Raw genomic sequence first — 22,604 nt, 5'->3', positions numbered from 1 at the left:
CGGCAGAAGGAGGGCGCAAGGCGGGGGGGCGGAGCTTTCCGGCCAGGCGAAACCTGACTTTCCGACTCGGCCATGCGGCCCTTGCCGGGATTGACGGTCCTGCACAGCTAATCGCGCGAAACCCGGGAGGCAGGTCAGCCTATCCGGAGGCAGCCGAAGAAGGGGCGTGGCCTCCCCACCTTGCCGAGAGCCCCGCAGCGCCCGGGCTCTTTCTCTGCCCCGCTCGCTCCCCAGCCGGAGGTCGCTCGCTCGCTCGCTCGCTCGCTCGCTTTCCCGGAGCCGCCGCGATGTCTCTCTCCCACAAGCTCACCCTCGATAAGGTCGACGTGAAGGGCAAGCGCGTCGTCATGAGGTGGATCCCTTCGCTGCGCGGGCGGGGGCTGTGGCGGGGATCCGCGGGGCTGCACTGACCCGGGAAGGCGCTGCTTCCTTTCGGAGCGCCGCAGCGGCACCCAGCGCGTTTGAGGGGCCGCGCTGGCCTCGTGCCCCGCAGCCGAGCCTTGCAGAGCCCCCCCCGCCCCCGGGGAACCTGCAGGGCGGCGAAGAGAGGGGCGGGGGCGGGAGGGGCTCTTCGCCCAGCCGAGTCCCGCGTGGAAAGGCCTTCAGAAGCGCCAAGGAGTAAAGTAATCACGAGCCCCTTTCCTACCATACGGCTGATTAACGGCCGGAGGTTGCAGTAAGCATCTCCCTAATAAAAGGGGGCTCGCATAAGGAGCTGCTAAAGAAACCGGTCCTGCCAGGCCCGGGGGGGGGAAGGGGGGCTCTTCCTTCGGGGCTTGATCGACGTGCAAGATTCTAAGTGGCAGAACTGTGCGGGGGTCTGTGCAGGTCAAAGCTAAAAGAGAAATGCGGAAGGGTAATCTCTGCCCTAGATTTAATTAATATAGATAAGGATCCATCTGCAATTGGAAATTGAGGGTCTCATTAGCGAAATAGGGCTGAGACAAAGCACTAACTGCTTAATTCTGCACCTGAAAAGAATAACAACTAGGGTACTATTACAACTATGCTCTTTCATATGATATGCAGGTGGTGTTTTAAATAGTTTTAAGACTAAGGCCTTAAAATAAACGAAACATTTTCTGAAGGTCATTGAGGACTAGCTAGGATTTTGCATTCTACCATTATTCTCTTGAAGCCATTTCCCAACTCAAGATGTTTTGTCTTTTATGTAAAGAGAGAAGACTCTGAATTTACATCCACATCAGTATTTTCGTTGCCTTAATGGCTGGATGTTTTCTCTGTTTGCTACATATAAAATGGATATGCTGCCAGATTTTGCAGTATAGCTGCCAACATCCCTCAGTATTGAACATGCAAGCACTGCCTGCTAGGAGTTGCAGTTTAACAATATCTGAGCACACAACAACCCCTTCTAACACTTAGCTGAAAGTGGCTTGGGTGGCAGGAGTTTTATCATAACCTGCAAGCTTCATTCTGGAACCTGCTTTAATTACCCTCAGTACAGATCATAAATTAACCTCTGATGAGTCATTTCTTGTCTTTAAAAAACATTTTGTCCCAGGGACAATATGCATTGACATAATTCATTTTGTTCTTTCACAAAATGATTTCAGCTAATACCTAGTGCAGTGGTGGTGAACCTACGCGTGCCAGAGGTGATGGGGTGCGGGAGGGGGGCGCCATGGCGCTGCCTGGGCGATCTGTGGCGGGGGCAGGCCGGTTTTGGGTCTCTAAAAGGTTTGCCATCACTGACCTAGTGTTTGCTGACTTGCAATCTGGATCAAAGCCCTTCCCCCCCTTTTTATATGGTGTACTTCCCCTTCTGTTCTGACAGTGTTTCAGAATCTGATTCACAAAGCCCTGGGTTTCCCATTTCACATTTTTGTGATCCTGTGGAGTAATGGAGTCTTGATTCAGATGGCAGGTGTCAGCACCTTTTCTCTTTGTTTAGCTCCTCCATCTTACTTATACCTACATTTATAGCCTAAACTGCTATCAATTAATATTTAAGTTTTTTTAATTATTGGCTTTTTCTACATGCTTACATCAAATAATCATTCTTGTTACTGTTTGTGTTTACATGCTAGACTTAATTAGTGAAAAAAGGTATGATCTGTTGCTTCACTTAAGTATTTGAAAATACGGGAATTGTTCTTTTGAGATCATACATTCAGAGCAGAGCCAAGACATCTCCTGAAATTGGTTTTTCAATTGCTCAAGACAAAATTCAACTTTACAACCTGTGTCTTCATGCTTATACTGTTCAACATAATTTCCTGTTGCTTCCACTTTGAGGCAGAAAGCATTGCTTTGTAAAAATGGACTCTGAGGCTCCTCCAAACTTTCAAGTTGTGTAGAGCAGGAACAGTCCTCAGTTCTAGCTGAGACTGAGGTAATTAATGGCTTTTAACAGCTGGCCAGTGGATCTGATTCACATATTTACCCCCTGCTTTATGTATCAAAAGACTGGCCGTGGATATTTGAGGGAGGCACAGCAAATATAAAGAAGTTTAAGCACTTAGCCAAGAAATCTAGAGTTTGCAACAGAAAAACAGGTACATTAAACTTTGACCATAATTTGTCCAAAACCTGTCCTTTATTTTAAAACACTTTTACTCTACTGATAGTTTTCTTAATTTATTAGAGAGATATCTAGGAATGGCAGGGTTAGCATAATACAGTATCTGGTCATTTTGTACCCAAATATAATCTGATGCAGGGGCCTTTTAAAAAAATCCTGTAGGATTTTATTACTACCAATGCAATGCTTTAGTTGGTTTATAAAAGTAAAACTTTACTATATTCTTTTTAAGGGTTGATTTCAATGTACCAATGAAGAATAACAAAATAACCAACAATCAAAGGTAAGTTTTTTTTAATTCCTAAGAGTTCTAGATAGTTTCATTTAGTCCAATGGGTTGCAAGTCCATTTTTTTTTATTTTAGTTTTAAGATCAATCCTATTATCGCCAAATCAGGCTTTTAGATATTTTCTTGGTTCATTTGTTTAGTCAGGTTTGTCTGACTTGACAACAATTGATCTGGCTTCATATGAGGCTTCTTGTTTGTGATAATGTTTATATAGGATCAAAATGGTTTACGTGTAGCAGGATTACTGAAACTTCTGGATTACATAGTACTGATCAAAGTCATTCAAGTAGCTCAGGATGTACAAATTAGCCTGCAGAAGATCCTATCAGTAGGATGTTAATGGCAAGAGACCGTGTGATGGTATAATATATAGCACAGATTGGTGGCCTTTAGATGTTTTAGTTTACACAGGTAGTCCTCAACTTACAACCATTCATTTAGTGGCCATTCAAAGTTACAGTGGCACTAAAAATAATGACATGACCGTTTTTCACACTTAACCACCATTGTGTTATACCTATAGTCATGTGATCAAAAATCAGCTGGCTCGTATTTGTGATGCTTGCGGTGTCCTGGGGTCACATGATCACCTTTTGTGATCTGATGAGCAAAGTCAATGGGGAAGCCAGATTCACTTAACAACCGTGTTACTAAGTGAGCAATTGCAGTGGTGATTCACAACAACAGTGGCAAGACAGTTGTAACATGGGGCAAAACTCGCTAACTGTCTTGCTTAGCAATAGAAATTTTGGGCTCAGTTGTGGTTGTAAGTTGAGGACTACCTGTAATTTGGCTCCTAACAGATGGACAGAGCTGCAGTCCTAAGTTTGTATCTTTCTGATTTTTCCTCTGGTTTCATAGAATCAAGGCAGCGATCCCGAGCATCAAGCATTGTTTGGACAATGGAGCCAAATCTGTAGTATTGATGAGTCATCTGGGCCGACCTGACGGAGTTGCAATGCCTGATAAATTCTCTTTGGAACCGGTAGTGGCTGAACTCAAATCACTGCTTTGCAGGTAAGATATCAGGGCTGTAATAGAAATGCTGTAAAATATTTTCAACTTCAAAAACTGAGTCTAAATCTTGGATCATCTCTAGAGACGTCACATTCCTGAAAGATTGTGTGGGTTCAGAGGTAGAGGCCGCTTGTGCCAATCCTGCAGATGGCTCCGTTATTCTCTTGGAAAACCTCCGATTCCATGTAGAAGAAGAAGGAAAAGGGAAGGATCTTTCGGGCAATAAGGTGAGATTGACAGCTGCAGGTGTCTGTTGTTGCTCCTGCCCTCTGGAACATCTCTTCTCCCCCCTCCCCCCCGTCCCATGTGAGGTTGGCCACAACCATCCCATCTTTTCATAAGGGCCTCAAGACTTGGCTCTGCCAGTTGGCCTGGGCCCCCAAGTGGGGGAACAGAGCAATGGAGGTGTTGATCAAGTAATAATAAGATGGTAAGATGGGCGGCCAATATTGTATAAATTAAATAAATAAATTTATTTGGATGAAATTATAGTATTGTGGCTTTAAAAGAGATGGAATTTGGATTAAAGCAATGAAAGGAGAAGGAGTCTAAATTAAAAATAACTAAGAAAAGTTTGACAGAATGCTCTATTGATGAAGTTTTCATATCATATGCTGCACCAAAAGAAACTTTTGACTAGGGTCCACATATTTTTCAGACAGCCATCTGGTGTCTGTGCCATTTAGCCCCTCTGACATTTTCTTGAAGGTCATTGAGAGAACCTGTTCCCAGTCAGTTTCTTTTCTTAGCATCTCTGATCCCATTAAGTCTCAGGTTTGCCTCCGTCTTGAACTATTTCGAGTTTAAAATACTGTTGTACAGTATGATGCCCTTTCGCAGGTTGGTAGAGGCTACCCATATAGTGCTGTAAAAATGTGCACATGAACTTCTGAGGACTACCTTAATTCCCACTTGAACTTCTTCCTGTTGCTTGTTCTTTCATACAAAGTGGTTCTTTCTCCTTATATTTGATCCGTTGCTGCCATCCTTTCTCCTTCGGTTTTAATTTTAAAGCTCTGTTGGGCATCAGCTTTAGAGCAGGGGTAGGCAACCCAAAACACTCAAAGAGCCACTTGGACTCGTTTCACGTCGAAAACAAAACACTGGGAGCCGCAAAACCCTTTTGATATCTAAAATGAAGATAACACTGCATATATCCTTTTTTACCTTTATTTTATATTATATTGTGTGTGTATGAAATAATAAAGGTAAAAAAGGATTTATGCAGTGTTATCTTCATTTTAGATGTCAAAAGGTTCTCTCTCCCCCTCCCTCCCTCTCTTTCCTTCTCCCTTTCTCTCTTTCCTCTATCTCTTTCTTTCCTCTCCCCCTCTTTCTTTCCTTTTCCTCTCTCTCTTTCCTCTTTCTCTTTCCTTTCCCTATCTCTCCTTCCTCTCCCCCCCTCTCTCTTTACTCTCTCTTCCTTTCCTCTTTCTCTTTCCTCTCTGTCTCTCTTTCTCTCTCTCTTTCCTCTCCCCTCAAAATCTCTGGTTACCCCTTTCAGTGACTCTGGGCAGCTTACAGTTCAGAAAGAATTCGGAAAAGTGGCGTTTCGAAGGTCAGGCCAGAGCTCGGTCGGGCCCTCGCGGGGCGCAATTAGGGGCGGCTCCGCAGAGTCCCGGGCGCCTGACTCATGGAGGAAGCCGGCCGGGAGCCCACAATTAGCGGGCCCACCAGGAAGCAGCTGACGTGGACACCCCCGCGGCGGTCAGGTGGTCCCCGAGCTCCCCACCGAGCCGGACAGGATTCCTGGCCAGCCGACCACGGGGTGGGAGCGGCTTCCTTGCTGGGGCCGCTTGGCCTCCCCAGCCGGCCGGCTGTCCCAGTTTTCCCAGGGCCAAATACTGCAGGAGGGCGAGCCAGGCCAGCTTGGGCGGTGGGAAAGGAGGCGCGCTGCGATTCGCACAGCTGTGAGGGGGAAGCCCCTTCCGATGCCCGGAAAGCAGCGCTTCCTCTCCTGCTCCAGGCATGGGAAAATGGGCGGAGGTCCCGGGAAGGCCAAGCGTGGGGGGGGGAGGCAGCAAAAGGCGCCCGGGGCACCACCGACCAGCCCGGGGAGACGCGTGGCCGGCTGAGCTGCCAGGGAGCGATGCCCCTGCTGGCTGCTGCCCCCGCCGGGATTGCCGCCCCGCCCGGCGAAACGTGTGGCTGGTTTGGCTGCCCGGGGATGGCCCAGAGAGCGATGCCCCCGCCAGCCGCCGCCCCAGCCGGGACTGCCGCCTGGCCCAGGGAGACATGGCCAGCTCGGCTGCCCGGGGACGGCCCAGGGAGCGATGCTGCCACTGGCCCAGCCAGAACTGCCGTCCGGCCCAGCCCGAGAAGACACGTGGCCAGCTCGGCAGCTCAGGGAGTGGCCTGGGGATGGCCCAGGGATCGATGCCCCAGCCGGGACTGCTGCCTGGTACAGGTAAGCGGGGGGGGGCGCCACCTGCCCCACGGCTGCTTTGCAGGGGCGCTCCGCGGACTCGGAGCCCCCTCCCTCCCCCCTCCACTGACCCTCCGTCTCCGGTGCTGCTTGGCCAATGGTCGCGCCGGCTGGGCATCGCAGGGGCCACTGACCCCCCGTCTCCGGTGCTGCTTGGCCAACGGTTGTGCCGGCTGGGCATCGCAGGGGCTGCTCTCCCTCGGGGCTGCGGCTTGCAGCAGGGCTGGCCGGCTCAGCGGAGGCTCTGGTGGGCCGCTCTCAGCGGGGATCCCGGGGCTTCCCCGCGCGGCTCCCCAGCCACGTGCGCCTGGGACAGGGCCAGCCCAGGAACTGAACTTCCTGGCTGCCCTTCTCCCAGGGGGTGGGACACCCGGGCACAGGACCAATCAGGAGTCCTGCGAGGGGGCAAGTCCGCAGGAGAGAGAGAGAGGGGGGGGAAGTGCAAGTGCCTCTCTCTCCTTGTCTCTCTCTGCAAATGGCGGAGGAGGCTCCGGAGCCGCATGAGATGGCTCAAAGAGCCGCGGGTTGCCGACCCGTGGCTTTAGAGGTACTGCTCTCTAAAGCACCATGCACATTGATGAGCCTGAGTAATAATCTTAATTGATTCCTAGCAACATCAGCTATTCCCATTGGAATTTTGAAACATCCTGCCACATAAAGTGTAAATCTATAGAAAAAAAAAGTATGGATGGCTGGAGTAGCCTTTTTTCCCCTCACCATTCCTCCTCAAAACCCTCTAATCATTTGAGAGCAGATACTATCAAGATAGTGTTGTTCTTTTGTTGATTATAACAAAGGTGGGAAGAGCCTGCATCAGTTTCAGTACAATTCTCAGTAGGGGATGCAGTTTATCTCAAAATTCTTTGTCTTTAGGAGAGGGAACATCTTAAAAGTTAATGTTTTTTTTAATCAAGGGCATGCTGGGTGGCTAGGTCAAAAAGCTAAAAGTGAATAGGTAACATAGCTACTATGTACTTTTTACTTCATCATCCTCTTCCTGGTGAAAGGTTTCCTTTTGCCACCGTTTCGTATAGCAGTGTTATATTTAGGGAGCTTTTTTGTAAGCCTTCTTGCTGTGGTAAGGGGGGAGGGGCTTGAAGAATGAATGTCAGTTGACTTTTTTATTTTCTTCAGATCAAGGCTGATTCTGCAAAAGTGGATGCTTTCAGAGCATCACTTTCTAAATTAGGAGATGTTTACATTAATGATGCTTTTGGAACTGCACATAGAGCTCACAGGTGAGTCTTTGTTGTCACACTGATTCCTAAGTTAAAGTCTTGTGGCATTAACCATTCTTCTAGGACAAACTTCAACATATTGGGAAAACCGTTACTATAATACTTGTTACAATAAACTTTTTATTTTGAATGCTTGAAATTTGAGAAAATATATGTCAACTGTTCCACTTGCTTCGTACAGTAAATAAAGACTCCTGAGACATCACTTTTCTCCAAGAGTATAATTTATTAGACCAATATGGTTACAGAAGTAGCGAAGCCAATTCTGATATTTTTGTGTGCAAATAACAGAGTTAACTTTCCATTTTCCCTTGGCTTTCCCATTTTTATTAGTTACTGTCCAGTCCGCTGCATTCGTTTTGCTTGGAGTTTCCCAGACATTTCCAGCAAGTGACCTTGAGAGGCTGGCTTTGTCCTAGGCGCCCAGTCAGCGTTCTTTGCATTCCTTTGTCCCTCCCCCCCCCAATACCTCCTTGCATTCTAACTTATCCCCTCTCACCATTGCTACTGTCAGGCTGTGATTGGGGATTGCAAAGCAAGCCGAATTGTAGCCATGACAATATAATTTAATCTTTTAAAAACTTTGGTTCCCACCAATAGTGGCAAACTGGCTACTTTACATAAATATTTCCTGGAAGCTCTTGTCCAGAATATCTGTTAGGTTGCGTTTTTCTTAACCTTAGAACCTATCATTTGTATTAGTGATGAAATTCAGGTCAATAGAAAATGTTGACTTCTGTAAGTGTTGGGGACGTGCTCTTGATATTAAAGAAGCTACTAGAAGAATCTTAGTTAGGTACAAGGAGTGCCTAACTGTCTACCATACATATTGTAAATGTTCTCTTTGTGAAGCAATATTTTTAGTATGAATTTTGGATTTGTGGAGGAAATAGTGAACAACATTTTTTAAAAAAATATTTAACAAAAAAGGCTCTTGAAAGACTATTTTCTTAGATTTTAATCCAGTAGAGTCTGCAAATCAAAAATATCAGTATGACTTTGGAAAAATACCATGACTTTGAATGGCTTTGCTGATACTTTAACTGAATACTTTCCCAGGTGTTGACTTGAATAGATTTTTTAAAATTGAATTACCTTTGTAGGACATGAATGGGCACAGGTGCTTATCCACACTGCAAGTCACTGATGTTTTTCCCTCCTTTTGTAACAGTTCCATGGTTGGGGTCAATCTGTCTCAAAAAGCGGCTGGATTTCTAATGAAGAAAGAGCTGGATTATTTTGCCAAAGCCCTAGAGAACCCAGAGCACCCCTTTCTGGCAATCCTTGGAGGGTAAGAACAAAATTGCTTTTTTCTTCAGCACAGTTTGCTTTCCTTCCCTTAAACTTAAAAAAAACCCTAATTATTAGTTTGTTGGGGCTTATATTGCAGGCAAATATTTTTAATGTCTAATATTTATGGCCATGTTATATTTTGGTGACTTTTTTAAAAAAAAATTACCCCAGTCTTAGCATATGTTATTATGAGTCGGATCAATTAAAATAGTTCTGTAGGTGTTTGGCCTTTCAAGCAGATTTAGCACATATACTGCCTGCTCAGCAGTTCCGTGTGTAAATTGAAACTTTTGCCATTATGCAAGGATGATACTATAACTGGACACATAACTCCTACAGTGTTCAAGAGAAATGTGTTGTGATTTTTTTTTCAAGGAATATATCAAATAGTAGATTAATATATTTAATTCAAAGACATGTATTTAATAAAAATACGTTGAATTGTAGTATAAACACAATTTTATTTTATGTTTCAGTGGACAGAATATCAGACCAATGTTGCCAAGTAGGGCCAGATTTTGAAATTAGTTGCACAAAACTGACAGGAAGGGAATTCAGTGCCAGAACAGCTACAAGGGGGGAGTGCATGCCGGACAGTCCAGTCCCTCCTCCTGCCCTTGGCCCAGTGATTTGCTTTCCACCTAGCTCACTTCCAGAGTGAGGAGCTCTCCTAGGGCAGAGGCCCCCAACCTTTTGGGCACCAGGGACCGGTTCTGTGGAGAGAGATTTTTCCGCGGACTGGAGGATGTGTGGTTTTGTGTGCTGCCTGCATCTCGCGGATGGGGCTTTGCTTGTTTGTGCGGACCAGTTGCTGGCATGACGCGGCCCGGTACCAGTCCACAGACCGGGGGTTGGGGACCCCTGTCCTAGGGGACATCACCAATACAATTTTCCATTTCAAAAATGCTTGCCCTCAAAGGGCTTCTGGTGTATAACTTCAATATGAAGTTGAGCTATAAAGCCCTGTTGTCCTCAGAGTCCAGCTTCTCCTGCAGTTCATTCTAGAAGGTTTCAGAGAAAACAATGAAGAGCAGAATCTGGCTCGGCTTGGTTCTCGCTTCACTAAAGAGTTTGGCTCAAGGAACAGCTGAAGTGCAGGAATCATTTGAGTTTCTACTCCCAAGGCTGAGGAGATCCACGGCTGAGTGTCTTTCCTGTCTCAAGCATCATTTGAACAATAGGTGGAGGGCACATGGGGGCTCCTCTAGCAGAAATAACTAGTGCTCTTACTATCTTTGTCTAAGAGCATTGGTGGCAATCTTAGTATCATCTGGAAAGATCTTGTGCTGGCATTTTCTAGATTAAGGGCGTCATGAACAATCAGTGTCAGTTTCTGAGCAAGCCACCATTTTGCATATTTGGCCACTTGGATCTGGTTGTCTGCACATCCAGTCCATCAGTTCATTGCCATGATCATCTCATCTGGTAACCCATAGTATACAAAATAGCAGCTGTGGAACTGAAACCAAAATAGAATGTTAGATCAGTTACAGTTAAATAGCTATTAATTGGTGTGAATAAAAACTTTAAAGAAAATACAAGCCTATATGTAGAAAATAAAGTATAATTAAGAGGAAATAAAAGAACTCACAGTAGTTAGAAATCAAAGATACTAGAGTATAGACCATAGAACAGAGTCCTTTGATTGTGCATAAACCATTGTATTTATTGCTGTTTGCCCACAGAGATATTAAGAACTGCTGCTGGGAAATAATGTTATATTTCTGGTTATATTTTACTTTGGAGAAATCCACAATTTAGATTTAGATTTAGATTTTATTAGATTTATACCCCGCCCTTCTCCTGGCGGACCCAGGGCGGCTTACAGCAAGCTATCTGGAATAGATTTCCAGAATCGCTTTATTATAGGCAGCTTACTTGTGAGAAACAGAGAGCTTGGACATCTGCTTAGTCCAGATTTGGCACTTGCAGCTGAATGACCATGTGCAGCTTTAGCTGCTGGTTACCAGAATTAGACATTTGGGCAGGAGAGGGCAGCCTAGCACAGCTAACAGCTTGTGGAGAGGCAATGTTGGAGTCATCCTTTTTTTGGTTTTCTTTTCTTTTTTAAAAGTCCAACCGTTAATGTGTTTCTTCATCAAAAGAACTACAGTACTGCCCCATTCTGTAAAAGGGATTGGAACAACAGGGTTAGGGTCTACCTTCCTCAATACATTTTGGATAATTATAAATGATTTGTAGTGATAATTCATTTTGATTGTTCAAACCAGAGTGGAGAATGAATGTGTGAAATCAACTAGAGTTTCAACTCCTTTGACTTGAAAGAGAGCCAAGTAGAGACACATGCATGGATATGTCTCTGTAATGCCTTTCTCTTTATTTTAACCTTTATTTACATAAGTCAAAAGAGTAAATGAGTTTACGTGTTTTTCCCATTTAGAAATAAAACATGAAATCATGATTTACATACTGTTTCTACAGTCTAATTAGCTGTTTTCTGTCTCAAATATTTTTATTTTAAACATTCCACAGAAATATTTAACTATTTGGATTTCCTTTTCTCCCTGCTCATTAGAGCTAAGGTTCAGGATAAGATTCAGCTAATCAGTAACATGTTGGATAAGGTCAACGAGATGATTATTGGTGGTGGAATGGCCTTCACCTTCCTCAAAGTACTCAACAATATGGAGGTATTTATTTATTTAATTTCTACAGGTGCTTATATCAGACAAGTGGCTCTGTATGTTGCAATGTTGTCTTTTGTTGAGAAAAGTAAATATATAGGAACAATTCTTTGTATTAATCAGTGTTAAATATTTAGTAAGTTGTTGGCCACATGCTTAAACAAGACAATTTTCCTTCATCTACTTTTTTCATATAAGTTCATATTTGACCAAAGAGCTAGATATTGTTTTTTTGACCAAGCTACTGTAACACTCCTAACGTAAGGACCCACCCCACTTTACATCTTAAGAAGAGAACTCTTGGAATATCTCATCCAACAGGCATCTTTATTAAGAGAAGATGGTTGCAGGCGTTCTAGACAGGATCTGAGGGGCCAACCCCTACCAATCAATGTTTTAAGTGTTCCCAAGCAGCCCCCACCCCACCGTCCTTCCAGCGACAATCCCAGGTGTTACATTTCCACCCCCTTTTCCTCAAGGCCAGCGGAAGGGAGACTTCAGAGAGTAGTAGATGAAAGGTTTAGCCGTATTGTTATGGTCAGTCCTCTTGGTGAGATCCACATTCAGTCCCTTTCAAGTTTTAATGAAGGAAGTGAGAGCCATAAAACCCCTTTGCTCATCCCCCTTCCCCTTCCTAGTATGACAGAATCCAGAGAGGGCAGAAATGGGGTTTTCTATAGTCGATAACTAGAAATGAAATATAATTGGATTCTGACACCTAATTTAGATCGGAAGTCACACTGAAAATAGTTTTCTTCAGCCTCTGATTTTTATTTTGAAAAGGCAACTTGACTGATTTTTGAGGAAAAATAAAATACCCTTCTTTTAAACCAATGGTCCTCTCTATCCAAAATGTGGACTTTGCTATCTTCAAAAGAGTGACTCTTATCTTTCAAATGCAGATGGACAGCTGAATCTTGTCCTGATGGGTTGAATCTCCTGTGTTGTGCCATGTGCTCGTGAAGTGGTTGTTTTGTTTCCCCAATTTACAAATCTGCACACGTCTCACTGCATTGTATTGCATATACCACATTGCTCAGTTTGTGTCTTAGTGTTACCCCAAGGATAAGTTTCTGCCTTAATGTATTCTTGGGCTTAAAATGTACAAGTATGTGGTGTTGGTTGAAAATCCTCCTGAGCTTTTCAGATATTCCAGCAATATATGGAATGACAATTTTGCTTTGTCTGTTCCTTGTCTGTATTAGAGGAGCTGAATCTTTTTATTTGACGAAGGCCCAGTTAGGATAGCAACAAGTTCTGAGGGATTCCTTGTTGTGTTAGTTCTTTTTCTTTTTCCTCTTTACTGGTAGGCAAACTTTCATCCCGATGATGTAGGGTTCTTTTTTTAAAAAAACAAATTTTATTGGTTTTCCAGTTTTACATTTAAGTATTTAGAAAGCAGCGCGGTGATTGTGTAATCAATAATTCAATAACAAAATCTTTAGTACATATGTCAGGTTACATCATCAAAAATTCCTTCTCTATTTCCCTTAACATTTGCTATATCATATTTAAATAAGTAAATTTCTAATTATAACAAGCTCAGTTGAGACATTTATCAATCTATTTTTTGCTTATATATATCCATATCCTGTTTTTAAGTTTTACCTAATTTTTAATTACGGTATTCCAATTTAACCTTTTAACATCCATAGTATTTAAGTTTCGAGTAACCCAAATTTCCTTTATTTCACTACATAAAAGTTATAATATACATTATTTACTTAAATATATTCTTAATTTATTTCATAAACATTTTCTATTTCTCATCCTAGTACATCACCACTTACTAATAGAATGTCCTTTATTGTCTCAAGTCCATAATCTGTATTATCTGGGCTAAACAATAATTCGAAGCTATTTCCAATAGTTAATTTTCATTTCCCTTATGAATCTAAATCCTAAATATTAAGCCAATTAATCCCTTATTTTTTATCATTTTCCAACAATGTTTAAATCTATAATCACATTTCCCCTCATTTCAAAATCTCCCTTTAGCCCATTAGTTCAGACATTCTGTCATAAATCAGAAGACTCCATTTTTTAAATCTAACTCTGGCTTTCTTTGTATGCCAACCAGGCTTCCATACCAATCAATGCCTTTAATTCATCAGATAGATCTCCCTTCATTCTTGCACATGTTATTTGAATCAGAGGAGACCATCTGGTCATTAATTTTCCGGAGGAACTGGCCCATTTATAATTGTTAAATTGTTGCCCTGGTGGCTCAGGTCTCCATATTTGCTCTAGTGTATTTATCTTCAATTCGGCCTGGTCTTCTTCCGCAGGTTTCTTCTGGTTTAAGTAAAAAGTCATGTCCAATTTTATGGTTGTTGTTTGGTTATCTAGGTTTTCAGTGTGCTGTACTTGTTGATCTTTAACACCCTCCATCTTGCTATTACTTTCTTCAGCTTCTGTTGCTTTTTGGGTTGTAGGTTCTTTAGTTGCAATCAGGGTTTCATTTTGTAGGTTTAAGCTGGTGCCTTTGTCTTTCAGTCTAGATTTAATTATCTCAGTAGCTTCAAGAATGTTTTCAAGTATAAGTTTGTAATTAGCCGAAATTTGTTGCTGGAACACTCCCAATTTGTGTTCTAGTGGGTGGTGAGAATTCAAATGCAAATACTGATCAGTGTGTGTTGGTTTTTTGTAAACTTCAATATTAAGGCGTCTGTCTTCCTTAATGTACACAAGAAAGCCAGACAGTTTTCCTTCACATCTTCCCATGTGAAGATGGTATCTGTCCACAGAGTTGATGTGTTTGGTGAAGGTTTCCACTTCCTGTGTTTTAAAATTGACCTAAGTATTGTCCCCATACCTGTCCCAGTGAGTTGGTGAAATTCCTAGGAATGAGTTTAGGGCTTTGGTTTCTACCTCTTCCATGTAAAGATTTGCCACAATGGGGGACACAGGTGTACCCATAGCACAACCGTGTTTTTGTTTGTAGAAACCTTCATTATATTTAAAATAGGTAATGGTCAGACAGAGGCCCAACATGGCACATATGTGGTATGGGTTGAGATTAGTTTTGAAGCAGATGTTTCTTCACTGCTGTGACAGCTTCAGTTGTTGGAATGCAGGTGAAGAGTGAGGTCATAAGAAACCATAGTTTCATCTGGATCCAATTTTAGTTTCCAAACCTTGCTGACAAAGTCCTGTGAGTTGTTGGTGTGATGGTTGGTGTTGCCAACCAAAGGAGCTAGTAAGATGGTTAGATATTTTGCAGTTTTGTAGGTGACAAAAGTTGATGCTGCTGACAATTGGTCTGAGTGGATTTCCCTCTTTGTGGATTTGGGGGAATTCATATATGCATGGAGTGGCTTCCCCAGGATAAAGGCGGAAGTATTGCGGCTTGTCAATGGCATTTGTCCTTAGGTAGTTTTTGCAGGAAGTTGATGACCATTTTCTTATAAAATATATGGATTCCCCAAAATCCACAAAGAGGGAAAACTTTCCTTTTCCATTTTTCCCTCCCACCATCCTGTCAGAACCTATGACTCCCCCTCCCACCAGCTAATCTCAACTATCAATAACTGTCCTTCCATCTTCCACAGCATCCAATACAACTGATGAAGCTTCCAGGATAGGAAGCGAAACGTCTTGTTTTTCCTCAAAAATCAGTCCAACTGCCTTTTCAAAATAAAACCCACTTTTGGTACAACTATGACCTGCATAATTGAGAATCTTCATAGGCATATTTGATGGCAGAAAAAGACCTAGTGGTCCATCAAATCTGCCTTTTGAGTTTTTTAAATTTTTGTTGGATGATGGGCATGCGTTTAAACTCAGTTACTGATTGGAACCACTAGAAGTTGGTTCCAATCTTCCACTACTCTTTCTGTGAACTAATACTTTCTAATATTACTTTTGAACTTCCCTCTGTCAGTTTGAGGTTATGCTCCCCTGTTCTTGATTTTTGCTTAATATTGAAAATACTGCCTTCTAGAACCTTAGTCACACGCTTAATGTATTTAAAGATTTTGATCATATTCTCCCCTTTTCCTTCACTTCATTCTTAAGAATACGGTACATATTTGCAAGGCTCTTTTGTGGCACTCAATGATTTTATTGCAGCTTGTACCACCATTTATCTGCTATTGAATGTGCCATCTTCTTTTCTTCCAGATTGGTAACTCTTTGTTTGATGAAGAAGGATCAAAAATAGTCAAAGATCTGATGGCCAAAGCCGAGAAGAATGGTGTCCGGATCACTTTGCCTGTTGACTTTATCACTGCAGATAAATTTGATGAGAGCGCTAACACTGGGGAAGCGACATTGGCCTCTGGCATCCCTGCAGGCTGGATGGTGAGTGGCAGAAAGCGCTGCTAGGCTGCTTCCTTCTCTGCGCTTTCTGGAGGAAGGGCTGAACGGTCGGTCTCCTTTGTTCCCTTGGCCTTAGGGATTGGATTGTGGCCCTGAAAGCATTAAGCTCTTTGTCGAAGCTGTGGGCAGAGCCAAGCAAATAGTGTGGAACGGTCCAGTTGGTGTCTTTGAGTGGGAGAAGTTTGCCAAAGGAACCAAAGCCGTGATGGATAAAGTGGTGGAAGTTACTAGCAAAGGCTGTATCACCATTATCGGTACAAATCTTTCTATTGTTCTTCTGGGTGCCAATTTTTGATTCTTACCTTTTTGGTCAATTTGAATAATGTCTTTCCTTTCACGGAAGGAACAGAAGGCCTTGCCTTACATTGGCAAATTCAGTGATATCTGAACTACCTGTCTCTGTTGCCCTTTAAGTATTTTGGATTGTACAATATATCCCAACTGGCAAAGAATGATTGGAGTGCTACATGGAGAGAACCCCTGGCTGGAAGTGGGTCGCTTTGACCCTTATTTTAAATGGTTTTAAACGGCACATTTTGATACTAGCCCAGTTGTGTGTTCCCAAACAGTCCAAACTATTTTACAGGTGGAGGAGACACTGCTACCTGCTGTGCTAAATGGAATACTGAAGATAAAGTTAGCCACGTTAGTACCGGAGGTGGAGCCAGTCTGGAACTTCTCGAAGGTAATGGGTTTCTTTTTAAAAACAAAATTATACCCCCGATAAGTTAATAGCAAGTTTTTTGTAGCTTGCCTTAAGCACTGCTCCTGCCAAAGGCTTTTTTGTTGTTCAGTCACTAAGCCATGTTTGACCTTTTGTGACCCCATGGACCATACACGACAGGCGCCCCTGTCTTCCATTCCCTCCTGGAGTTTGTCCAAAATTGTGTTCATTGCACCAATAACACTATCAAACCATCTCATCCTCTGCCATCCCCTTCTCCTTCTGCCTTCAATCTTTCCCAATGTCAGGGTCTTTTCCAATGAGTCCTCCCTTCTCATTTGGTGGCCAAAATATTTGAGTTTCAGCTTTAGTATCTGTCCTTCCAAGAGACAGTCAAGGTTGATTTCCTTTAGGATTGACTGATTTGATCTCTTTGCAGTCCAAGGGACTCCCAAGAGCCTTCTCCACCCCCACAATTACCACACTTTGAAAGCATACATTCTTTGGCGCTCAGCCACCTTTGTGGTCCAGTTCTCATAGCCATACATTACTACTGGGAAAACCATAGCTTTAACTATATGGGCCTTTGTCAGCCAGGTGATGTCTCTGCTTTTCAGTATGATGTTAGTTTTGCCATAGCTTTCCTCCCAAGGAGCAAATGTCTTTTAATTTCATGGCTACAGTCACCGTATGCAGTGATCTTGGAGCCCAAGGAAATAAAATCTGTCACTGCTTCCATTTCTTCCCCTTCTACAGTCATGTAAATAAGAAAGTACGCCCTCTTTGAGTTCTGTGATTTTACATATCAGGACATAGTAAAAATCATCTGATCCTTAGGAGTTCTTAAAAAGTAGATAAATACAACTTTAGATGAACAACACATGACATATTACACCATGTCATCATCTATTTTGTAAAATGGAAGCCATGTATGAAAAACTAAGTACACCTTGATTCAATAGCTTGTAGAACCATTTTTAGCAACAATAACTTGAAGTTATCAGTCTTTCACAAGGTTGTGGAGGAATTTTGCCCCCTTTTTTTAAACATTGTTTCAGTTCATTGAGGTTTGTGGGCAGTGGTTTATGCATAGCTCTGTTGAGGTCCTGCCACAACATTTCAATCAGGTTGAGGTCTGGACTTTGACTGGGCCATTGCAACACCCTTTTCAGTCATTTTGCATGATGTACTCTGCATATATAAGTTAAATAAGCAGAGTGACAATACACAGCCTTGTTGTTCTCCTTTCCCTATTTTGAACCAATCAGTTGTTCCATGTCTGGTTCAAACTGTTGCTTCTTGATCTGCATACAGATTTCTCAGGAGACAGGTAAGGTCGTCTGATCCTCCCTGCAAACTTGCCATAGTTTGCTGTGATCTATACAATCGAAGGCTTTAGCATAGTCAACGGAGCAGAGAGAGAGAAGCAGATGTTTTGCTGGAACGCCCTTGGTTTTCTCCATAATCCAGCGAATGTTGGCCATTTGATCTCTAGATCCTCTGAAACCCAGCTTGTATTTCTGGTAGTTCTCGGTTCACATGTTGCTGAAGCCTAGCTGGCCAGACTTTGAGCATGACCTGTGAAATGAGCACAATTGTTCGGTAGTTTGAACATTCTTTGGGATTGGAACATAAACTGACCTTTTCCAATCCTGTGACCATTGTTGAGTTTTCCAAATTAGCTGAATCCAGCACTTTAACAGCATCCTCTTTTAGGATTTTAAAAAGCTTAGCTGGAATACTGTCACCTCTGCTGGCTTTGCTGTTGGTAATACTTCCTAAGGCCCCTTTGATGCCTGGCTCAAGGCCGGTGGTGACATCAGCATCCAGTCTTCTTAAAAGCCTTCAGTGATGAAACCCCCACAACATCTGGAGGCAAACTGTTCCATTGGTTGATTGTTATCACTGTCAGAAAATTTCTCCTTATTTCCAGGTTGAACCTCTCTCTGATCAGTTTCCATCTGTTATTCCTTGTCTGGCCTTCATGTGCTTTGGAAAATAGATTGACCCCCTCCTCTCTGTGACAACCCCTCAAATATTGGAACACTGCTATCATGTCTCCTGGTCCTTCTCTTCACTAGACTAGCCATGCCCAATTCCTGCAACCGTTCTTTATATGTTTTAGCCTCCAGTTCACTGATCATCTTTGTTGCTCTTCTCTGCACTCTTTCCAGAGTCTCAACATCTTTTCTATAGTGTGGAGACCAAAACTGGTTGCAGTATTCTAGGTCTGGTCTTACTAAGGCTTTATAGAATAGTATTAGTACCTCATGTGATCTTGATTCAGTCCCTCTGTTAGTGCAATTTAGGATTGCATTGGCTTTTTTGGCTGCCGCAGCACACTGTTGGGTCATATTTAATTGATTGTCCACTAAGACTCCAAGTGCCCTCTCACAGTTGCTGCTGTTAAGCCAGGTTTCACCTAATCTGTACGTTTAATTTTGGTTTTTTCTTGTCAAAGTGTAAGATTTTACTTTTCTCTACATTGAATTTCATTTTGTTAGATAGGGCCCAGTGTTCAAGTCTGTCAAGATCCATTTGGATTTTGAGCCTATCTAGGGTGTTGGCTATTCCTGCTAGCTTAGTATCATCTGCAAATTTGATAAGTTCCCCTTCTATTCCCTCATCTAAGTCATTTATGAAGATGTTGAAGAGTACTGGGCCTAGGACAGAACCTTGTGGTACCCCACTGCTTACTTCCCTCCATATAGACGTAGTACCATTAAGGATTATTCGTTGAGTACGGTTTGTCAGCCAATTAAAAATCCATCTGATGGTGATGCTTTCTTCCCCACTTTTTTTTAGCTTTCCAAGAAGTAGGTTGTGGTCTACTTTGTCAAATGCCTTGCTGAAGTCTTAAGTATGTCCACACCATTTCGCTGGTCTATTAATTTAGTTACTCGGTCAAAGAATGTAATAAGATTGGTTTGGCATGATCTGTTTTTAACAAACCCATGCTGGCTTCTAGTTATAACTTTCTTTGTTTCTAGATGTTCGCAGATCTGGTTTTTTTATTATCTTTTCCAATATCTTCCCAGGTATTGATGTTAGGTTGATTGGTCTGTAGTTTCCTGGGTCTGTTTTTTCCCCTTTCTTGAAGATGGGAACCACATCACCATTTTGTCAGAACTCTACTATTGTCTGACCGTCTTGGGTGGCCCTGCGTGGCTTAGCTTTTAGCTTCTTTGAGCTGCACAAGCGCTTTCGCCATGACAAGGCCTTGATCCATGAAGGGGCTGAAAGCTACTAGTGCTCTTGTGGTCTAGATCAGACATGTCAAACACAAGGCCGGATGCGGCCCGCAAAGTGGTTTCATGTGGCCCGCGAAGCCATCCTGGAAACAGTGAGGGAACGGCCCCCGCTGCCTTGGCCCTGGCCCAGGCCAGCCGGGAGCCAATGTACAATTTTGTGGTGGCCATCTTGGCACTTGCCCCGGTCGACCATGCCTTGGCACTTGCCCCGGTCCCACCCCCTTCTGCCAGAGACCCTCAGATCTGTCCCATTCCTGCCCAGGCCCCCACAAGCACCCTTGACGGGAATGATGTAGAACTGGCCATGCCCACCCAGTAGGCCACGCCCACTCCACACCCACCCAGTAGGCTGCACCCACTCTGGCCACACCCACCCGGCCCCCCAAGGGCAACCGTAATGCTGATGCGGCCCTCAGTGAAATTGAGTTTGACACCCCTGGTCTAGATGGTTGATAGGAAAAACATATAGCCACAACTTTGTGCAGAAAATATTAAACTATTGATTTTCTTATACGTACTTAATTTAGGCATATGTGCTTTGCCTAAGCAAGATGATAAAACTGGTTTCTTAAAAATATTCAGAACTTTTTTGTACAGTCACTGAGCCCAGTCTAAAACATGAGCCTGGATTACCGTTCGCTATCACAGCCATGAAACTCTACCAGTTAGCTGTGTATCATCCAAAACTTACATTTTAAAGTGAAAAGTATTTATAACAAAAAGTATCCTTGTAGAATCTCAAGCACGAACAGATTTATTATGGAGTGGGTTTTTATTGGTGTACTGCATTTGCATCTGAAAATGAAAATTTATCACAGAGTTAAATATATGACTTTCAAGGTGCTACAGGATTCCTAGTTTGTTGGCTGTCATCTTGGGGGGGGGGAATTATAGTTGTATCTTTATGGGCTGCATTGTTCTGCAAATGATTTTATTTCTTCTAGTAATTAAGCTGTTTCCCAATAGATACACATTTTGTCTTTCTGTTGCCTTTACTTACTGTCTGAAAAATAAGCCAAACTAAAGTCTTCTGCCACTATTATTTCCAGAAATGCCATGCTGGACAGGCTCTTTGTCTCTGTTGCCTAGGAATCCACACCAAAGGGGAAAGAATGTGCACTTACAGAGAAAGCCTATGAAAGTGAAATGTCCTCTTTAGTTTAGACTGTTAGCATTCAAAATGTAGGTTTTCCTAAGTGGTTCTAAACGTTGATGGTGAAATTTCCTCAGGGTATAAAGCATGCTTGGTAAAGGTATACATTAGCTAAACTCCCTAAAATACATTATTAAAGAATATGAGAATTAGGGTGTGACTTTTTTAGAACAGATAATAAATAGATTTCTCTCTATTTTTGTCATTTTAAAGTACGTTTGGTGCAGCATCTAATTTGCTCAATTTGGGTTAAATTTTTCTGATTAATATCTCCCTGGTGTCCTTGATGCTTCAGCGATAGGCTGTCTTTTCTCTCTTGAAAGCCACCTTCTCTGTTCATTGCTACACAGTGGGCAAAGTCAAACCAGAAATAGATGACCATTGAAATGAATATATGGGCTGCCTCTTCGTTGCTCCTTCTGCTCCATATGCACAAAAAGAACATATTTACTCCTTCGTGGGAAATAAAAATAGAAAGTCTTATTGTCCTGCTTTAAAGGTTTCATGAGCATAACATCGGTCCATGGCAGGTGTTATCAGTTGGGATGGCTAATTCAAATTCTTGAGTTAATGTGTCTTCTAATCCTGGGTAATATAAAACTCATGAATGAAAATCTATCATTGAAGTTCACTACTGATTGTATTAGTTGTGCAAACATCCTTGAAGTTTTCTGTAATCCCCCCCCCCAGAGTTCTAAACACTTCAGCAAGAGAAAGTAAAGACCTCTGGGAGGTGAGGAGTTGAGGGAGGACCTTTGATTCTAATCTGAGATGATGCATTGAGCTGTGCTAAAACTAGTTACTCATGTTTGTGTCTTTTCAACTATGTGCAGGTAAAGTTCTTCCAGGTGTCGATGCTCTGAGCAGTGTGTAATGCATAGAACGTGGAATAAATAAACACCACTTCCCTGACTGTTCCTGTATGCCAGCATTTAAAGTAGATATTCCACCACCTTCATATCTGTTCAAGCAGGAGAATGCAAGGTGTAAACTGGAAGCAAGCGGAATCAAAGTATGATATCAGGTGTCTGTTCTGTAAAGATGACAGTTTACGTAACACCGATTTGTCTGTTGCTATCTCATTTGAAATACTGTATTGCTAAAACAGTTTCTGTTATTTCTACAATATACATATTTATATTTTACCCTTTTAAAAGAGGCAGAATTCCCTAATGTCAGATTTTCAAAATCACCCAGTGGTGCATTAGCTGCTTCACACAATCCACAGGCAAGCAAAGAACATACATTTCAGGATATTAATGTAAGCTTTCAAATAAATGTTTAAGTGTGAGTAGAAATATTTCCTTTTGAGTATATTTTTCCTAAATTTCACCACATAGCACAAAGTTTATGTAATTAGAACATCTCCCAGGAATTGTTTTAAGGACTAACCAAGGTAGTTTATCCTTAGCATGTCTAGGAAAAACTTAAAGAGTTTGAATCATGGCCAATTACTGAGGAACTGTAGCAATATTCAGATTATTCTCTTTGCTTTTCTCTGATGATTGCAGTTTAAAACATTGACACTACAGTTTCAGATGTCGAGAAAGTACATATGTGTGTACAGAATTTTTAACTTCTCTTTTTTGGATGATAGGACAATCTTTATGGAAAGTATGTGCAGGGTAAACAAATTGTCTCCCAAGTCTGCTGGTGACTGCCACTGTTATTTTAAAAATAGATGAACTACAGTTGGTTTATTTTCTGTACAGCAGATAAATTGTGAAATCTAAAATGTCCAGTCAGAAGCTTTTTAGCAATATC

General features: G+C 42.5%; 1 protein-coding gene across 1 annotated transcript; it reads left to right on the top strand.

Annotated features, from left to right (window-relative positions):
* The first annotated feature begins 262 nt into the window (after positions 1 to 262).
* Positions 263 to 21,899, top strand: PGK1 (phosphoglycerate kinase 1). The gene is made up of 11 exons (XM_015812718.1): positions 263 to 352; positions 2,778 to 2,828; positions 3,696 to 3,851; positions 3,934 to 4,078; positions 7,411 to 7,514; positions 8,686 to 8,805; positions 11,344 to 11,458; positions 15,575 to 15,754; positions 15,849 to 16,026; positions 16,359 to 16,457; positions 21,674 to 21,899. Exons 1-11 carry the CDS (start codon positions 288 to 290, stop codon positions 21,712 to 21,714), a joined length of 1,254 nt encoding a protein of 417 aa, XP_015668204.1. The 5' UTR covers positions 263 to 287; the 3' UTR covers positions 21,715 to 21,899.
* The last annotated feature ends 705 nt before the right edge of the window (positions 21,900 to 22,604 follow it).

This window comes from Protobothrops mucrosquamatus, unplaced genomic scaffold (assembly GCF_001527695.2).
Source record: "Protobothrops mucrosquamatus isolate PMUCROS unplaced genomic scaffold, P.Mucros_1.0 scaffold108, whole genome shotgun sequence".
NCBI lineage: Eukaryota > Metazoa > Chordata > Lepidosauria > Squamata > Viperidae > Protobothrops > Protobothrops mucrosquamatus.
Note: the sequence above shows the minus strand (reverse complement) of the source record. Positions and strands in the feature narration are given on the sequence as shown.